The sequence below is a fragment of the Grammomys surdaster genome, unplaced genomic scaffold, assembly GCF_004785775.1.
Source record: "Grammomys surdaster isolate TR1022 unplaced genomic scaffold, NIH_TR_1.0 275, whole genome shotgun sequence".
NCBI classification, from domain to species: Eukaryota; Metazoa; Chordata; class Mammalia; order Rodentia; family Muridae; genus Grammomys; species Grammomys surdaster.
This window is the reverse complement of record NW_021604716.1, coordinates 1,504,715-1,510,714: the sequence shown is the minus strand read 5'-3', so window position 1 is coordinate 1,510,714 and position 6,000 is coordinate 1,504,715. Positions and strand designations below refer to the sequence as shown.

At 46.3% G+C, this 6,000-nt stretch overlaps 1 protein-coding gene across 4 annotated transcripts in view; it reads right to left on the bottom strand.

Moving 5' to 3' along the window:
- Positions 1-993: 993 nt before the first annotated feature.
- The window catches only part of Ric8b (RIC8 guanine nucleotide exchange factor B), a 94,464-nt gene continuing 89,457 nt past the window's right edge, over positions 994-6,000 (bottom strand). For all 4 annotated transcript variants that reach the window (XR_003712575.1, XR_003712576.1, XM_028776946.1 and 1 more), the window contains one exon: positions 994-2,381. Coding sequence is in view for 2 of the 4 variants with exons in the window: in XM_028776946.1 (XP_028632779.1) it covers positions 2,270-2,381 (112 nt within the window). In the remaining 2 variants the exon portion in view is untranslated. The remainder of the gene's footprint in view (positions 2,382-6,000) is intronic.

Sequence of the window (6,000 nt, the reverse complement as noted above, 5' to 3'; positions counted from 1 at the left end):
CTTAAAAAAAAAAGAAGAGCCTAAATGCAAGAGATGCAAGGTCAAAGGAACTCATTGAAAGCCTGGGAACACAGCTACAGCACCGTGCAAGCACTCTGTGCCCAGAGACAGCAAGGTGGCATTTCACCGACACATCATGCTTTCCTAGACTGACACTCATGGCAAAGCTATCTGACCAGAGATTATAAAAATACTTTCAAAATGAATTTGTAGAATGAAATAACAAAATAACTATGTTCTTTTTCTCTCTAGATTTTTTTCACTTAAGTTAACTTTATGAATTGCAGAATAAAATGAAAATCTTATTGGTGGTGCATGGCTAAAACATAAATCACCACAAGCTCTTCTCAACAGTTATGGGCGAGAGTCCTAGAATGTATGTCCACTCCCTGGTCTTCTTACAAGTATTCTGATTGATTCGTTTACAGCAGTTCAGGGCCACTGTTAGGAAAGCATGTCTCTGGCCATAATGTCACACACACTATTTTCTGGGTCAACTTGAGAGCTCCTGGGTAAGTAGAGTCCTGGGTTTGCTGTACCTTGGATGGTGTTTCTTTTCTCTCACCTTGGTGTGCACACTGACCCCCATTTGAAGCGGGAGGCGTGGGTACTGCAGGCCTCCCACTTCTGGCTGACTTCTCTTGCTGCTTTCAGTGTGCATACTTTAAATCCACTAACCTCTTTTTCTGTCTTTGTGGGGTGTGGGGCTCAAAGTCCAAGCAACCAAATATGTTTGAAATGAACATAAATCTTAGTGATAGTGATTATTCCTTAGGGGTTCCCCTCAGAGTAAATTTTACAAACTTCCTGGCATCTCTCTGGTAGCTCAAAGGTCAGGGACAATTGAGGATAAAGAACTCTCACGGGTGCCATGCACACTCTGTCCTAGAACTGTCCAGTGACAGTGAGGGAGCGGGCGAAGAAAGACTTTAAAACAAACCGTGCAATGGTCTCCTTAGCCCACGTATCCATAAAGAAACACACACAGATGGCTAAATTCAATCATCCCCGATGTTTTATTTAATTTAAAGTTTTAAAAGGCAGTGGTCAAGCACATAATCTATGTGTGCATATATCTATGTATGCGTATCTACACACACATACATATATGGAAGAAACCAACCCCTTTTCAACTTTAGCCACTGGTCACCTTGGCCTGCTGTCTACATGATTGCACATCTACTTCATATGACCATTCCTAAGAGTAAAAATAAACAGCCTTAATCAGTTTAATAGTAACTATTTGTGTTTCTTTTTTTAAATAAATAAAGTTACCATTAAACTGACCACATATGGTAGAAAGGTAGAACACACACACAAATACACACAGAGACCCCTGTTTAAAACATGTGACATACGAATGACCTTTATGTACAAATGGGTGCTGTTGGCTCCCTACCCCCAGCACAGGCCACAAAAGAACTCCCACTACTGGGGGAGCCCCATCCTCTCTGTTGCCTGGAGGATGAGTGTGTACTTGGCACCCTGAGTGATAGCTCAGAATGCATGCTGCGGATGCGACAGTACAGATGGCGGTCCAGCCCTACGGTCCTAGTAGTGTTCAGGAAGGAGGGATAAATAGGCACGTGTAGCTGCCTGAACTAAACCATCATTTCTAACTCCTCATAGGGAGAAATGTAATCTCAAGTTTTAGCTAAGTGACATAGAAACTTTTAGAGTGTAATAGGTTTGTAAGTCTGGGGCCGAGTGTGTGTGTGTGTGTGTGTGTGTGTGTTTCCACATCTGTATAAAACTGAAATGAAGGGTGGGGCTAGGCTTACAGAGCAGCTGCCTGGCTTCCATTCAGTCCGTGCTGATCAGAGGGATCGCTTGCCTCAGCCCTTATTTACCAGTTCCTCGGACACTCATGTGCCTCGGGGCGCTGGAGAGACTCAGAAGGGGTGGTTTACACGCGTGGGTGGAAGGACACGGCTGAATCTTCGGCTAGGAATCCCGGTAACAAGACTGCCAGATTTGACCAGGGCTGCTTTGCCTAGTGAAGTCCCGTACTCTGTCTGGTGCAGTGGGATGGCTGCTGCTGCTTCTAGCCCCGCAGCTCTGCCTAACTGCAGCTCTGTATGAATGCCTCCATGTTGCAGAAAACACAGGATTACCTCTTAAATATGCTGGATTCCCAATGAGTAAACCAGTTAATGTGTTTCTAGCCAAAGCAAGGGCATAAACGTTTTAGAGAAAAAGATTCCCCTGGAGCTACAGAGAAAAGATGCTGATGAAAGCCATAGAGGGAGTGGAGCAGGTGACGGTGCTTTCAGTCTGTGTCCGAGCTGGTCTCTTCGATGACAGAATACTGGCTGAGTGCTTCCTCCAAAGGCGTTATTGTCCCATCAGGTTTTAGTCCCATTGGTTTAAGCAACTCCTCCCTGGAAAAAAAGAGATAAAAGAAAGAAAAAAAAAGTATTCACCAGCATCACACACACACCCTCCCCCGTCCAAATCCATAGCCTTTTAAAAAGAGAAGTCTTTAAAAACCAAAGTATTTTCTCTCAAGCTCTCTGTGTATTTGTAATAGAAAGATGAAAGGAGCTTGGAGAAAGAGGGACATGAAAGGCTGCATTCACACAAGCCAGACCTAAGCCAATTAAAGGAGGAGAAGTCAAGGCCCAAATGCGCTCAGGACAAGGAGCAGGTCTCTTCAGGTTTGAATAATTAACTCTTTTCCTCTTGTGGATTTATTTTGTTCTAGAGAAGCTGAAGCTCGAGTCTCACCTGCTCGACTCAGGCACACTTCAGTTCATGGCATCACTGTCAGGTCTGGAGCCTTTCCACCATCTCCAACTCACAAACACTTGTTGGTTCATTTCAAATCAGTCGGATTTCCCCAAGTTTTCTCACCCCCTCCTTCTTTTTGTTTAAACACCATTGCTTTTGTTTGTGGCAGTTTAATTATGGGATTGACAGCCATTTTAATCTCCTCAAGGCTCCCCAACTGTCTCTCTCCATCTAATCCAATTGTATCCACTCCACAAGTTACGGCCTCATCGAAGACGATTAATTATTGAGTAAGCCAATCAAAAAGCACCCGGAAAGACTTATTTAATCTCTTCATCGGCCTTACTTATTACATGGAGATTGTGACGAGTGTACCTATTGAGTTGCTAGCATCAATCCTTCCACTCCTGACAGGTTCTTGGTGCACTTAAGAGGACTGTCAAAGGCTCAGGAGCCGCCTGACACTCATTTCTCATGGAAATGGGCATCACTGCCCAAGAGCATGACACAGCAGCTGTAATGTTGGTGGGCTGTGAGGTGAGGAGTACATGGCACTGACTTCCCTCTGCTTCTTGCTACTGTCTTTTCTGGCAACACAAAGAAGGGTTCCCTCCTGGGAAAAGGCAGCCATACAACTGTACTAGCACAGCCAAACCTGGGGAGGTGAGTTCAGCTCAGTGCTGGGGTTAAAACAATAGCAGCCTAAGCACGTAGCTCTGGCTAGCACCCGATAACTTCTGAGGCCAAGTCTGCTTGGGAAATGGGCATGGCTGGCTGACTGGCTACACCGAGGCTCCTGCATGCTCTACATGGCAACAGGAGCGGAGTCACCCAGCTTTAAGTTGGAAGCAGAGTCACCCAGCTTTAAGTTGGAGGCGCCTCAGAGATCAGTTAGTCCAACTGTCCTCTTTACAAGGAGGCAGAGCGACGTGCCCAAGGCCACTCAGTGATGGAACGGGGCCTGGGACAGGTCTCCCAAACCCCAGTCTGCAGTAAGTCCCATCTCAGCTGACTGCTCTGACTGCACAGAAGGCAGCTTAGTTCACTGCTCAGCAACTACATGAAAGGAGCTGCCACTTGCTGGCCAGAAGAGGAAGGACAGGGTGCAACTGTTGCCCTTGATGAATGGCTGAAACGAACAGACCCAAGAGGACTTGGGCCACCGATGGGGAAAAGGTCCTGAAAGAACTGCAAATGAAACCCCATGGCTCCTGAAAGGAAGCATGGCCACACTACCTGGGGGAGGCAGAGAAGGCACCATAGATGAGAGAGCCCGTGGCAGCAGGCAAAGGAGACTGTGCCAGGTCCCATCGTCTTGTGTGACTGTGTCAGTTCACCTTTTCTACTTTGTGTCCTTGAGAGGCTGGGCAAGGGACTAGTGTTTAGGGAGTAGAGGTTCAAGGAAGAAGCAAGGGGTAAGAGGTAAAGGGTAACTTGAAAGGAAGGAGCTTAGCATCTCCTGTCCACAATGTCTACTGGTTCACACCCTCTGTGAGTGGTGTGCTGGCCACACTGGAGCAGGTGGCAGACAGGTAAGGCATCAGGAGGTCACTGTGATAGTTATGGAAAAGGAGAGAAAGATGGACTATGGCCAAGGCTGGAGGAGAGGCCTCCGGCCTCGGGCAGGTGTGAAGGGGGCTGGCGAAGGTGAGTAGGAGAGCTGGCTCCAGGGTGGATACTAAGGACACAGGAAAGAGCCAGTGAGCCTGCACTCTTGTCCAGGACACAAAGAGTCTGAGCTGCCTTTGTGGCAAGCATACAGAAAGGCCCGTGAATAGCCATCAGCAATTCTCGAGCCTTGCTATGACCCAGTCACAATTTAGAGTTCATATGTCCTAGTTCTGCCTGTGACGCAAAACTCTGTGATACTGAATACTAACAACTGACGAAAAGGAAGGGGACAACTTGCTGGAAATGGCACATTGAAGGAGAAGAGAATCCTAGTCTGAAGGTTAGGAGTGGTGGTACACGTCTGTAAAAACAAGAGCCTGGCTCAAAAGGCCAAAAACCCAAACCCAAACCCAAGCCAACCAAACTGAAACACAGAACTTAGCACACCAAATGACCTGGTTTAAAGGTGTTGGTAACTGCAGGCAGTGAGGTACGGGAGGGCTGGATGGTGAGGAGAAGCACAAGGAGAGGCAAGGGCCTACCAAAGGCAGTGATGGACTGCCCAGCAGACACACCATCCCTGCCAGCACTAACACCATTATACTTCCACAGTAACAGCCAACACTGGGCCTAGCAACCAGTGTGAACTAACCAGTTACTTTCTATGCAGACCCAGGAAGAATATTTCCAAATTAAGTTTGTTATCTTTATTACTACCCTTTAGTCCAACTTTATAATTGGGAACAATTACGACTTACATAGTTTTATGATCAAATTACAAGAGTTATTTTATAGAGCAAAGGTTACCCATCCTTTAATTCTCACATATGAACTATTCTCAAGCATTTTTAGAGGACACCCTGTATCACCCCTCCATTAAAATGGAAGCTCCTCAGAAGGCATGGATTGTTTTCTTTTCCACAAGGCTCCATGCAATGCTTGCATACACTGACATTTCTGTAGGAAGGGCATCAGTGAGACTTGGCCACAAAGTCATGCATTCATGCAAATAAATTCCAACAGCAATGTGATGTTGTGTGAGGAGCAAACAGATTGTAAGTTAGGAAGTCTAAAGTCCAGATTCTCTTCCACTTACCAGCTGTGTGATCTTGGGCATGTTTCTGAGTCTTACTTACCCCATTTGTGAAATGGGGGTCATAATACTAGCTCTACCTACTTCCCAGTGATGACATAAGAAGTCCTAGCACAGCAGTGGCAGCAACAACAGCAACAGCATAGATCTAAGGGCTCTGTGAACTGTAGAGGACTCAAGTGTTTACTGTGGGGGAGTGAAAGGCACATAGAGGTTTGGAAGCCAGACCTGGGTTCTATTGCTAGAACTACAGCACTGGAAGACCTTGAAAACCCTAAATTCTGATTTTCTTTTCTGTAAAAACTGGATCAGGAACACTCACCTCATTAAGCAGTCATGAAAGCACAGACTACAGAGTGGACAGTGCGTGGAGCGGCTGGGATACGACAGGAACCCACAAGCTCTACTTTGTTCCTTATGTCTTTAAAGAAAGCTTCTCCTTCCTGATCGAATGGGGGGGGGGGGGGGGAAAGGGAGGGAATGGTCCCTGTCCTCAAGAAGCTTCTGTCAGTTTGGAACACACACCACACACAAAACAATACTGAAAGAATTACAGAGCAGCAGAT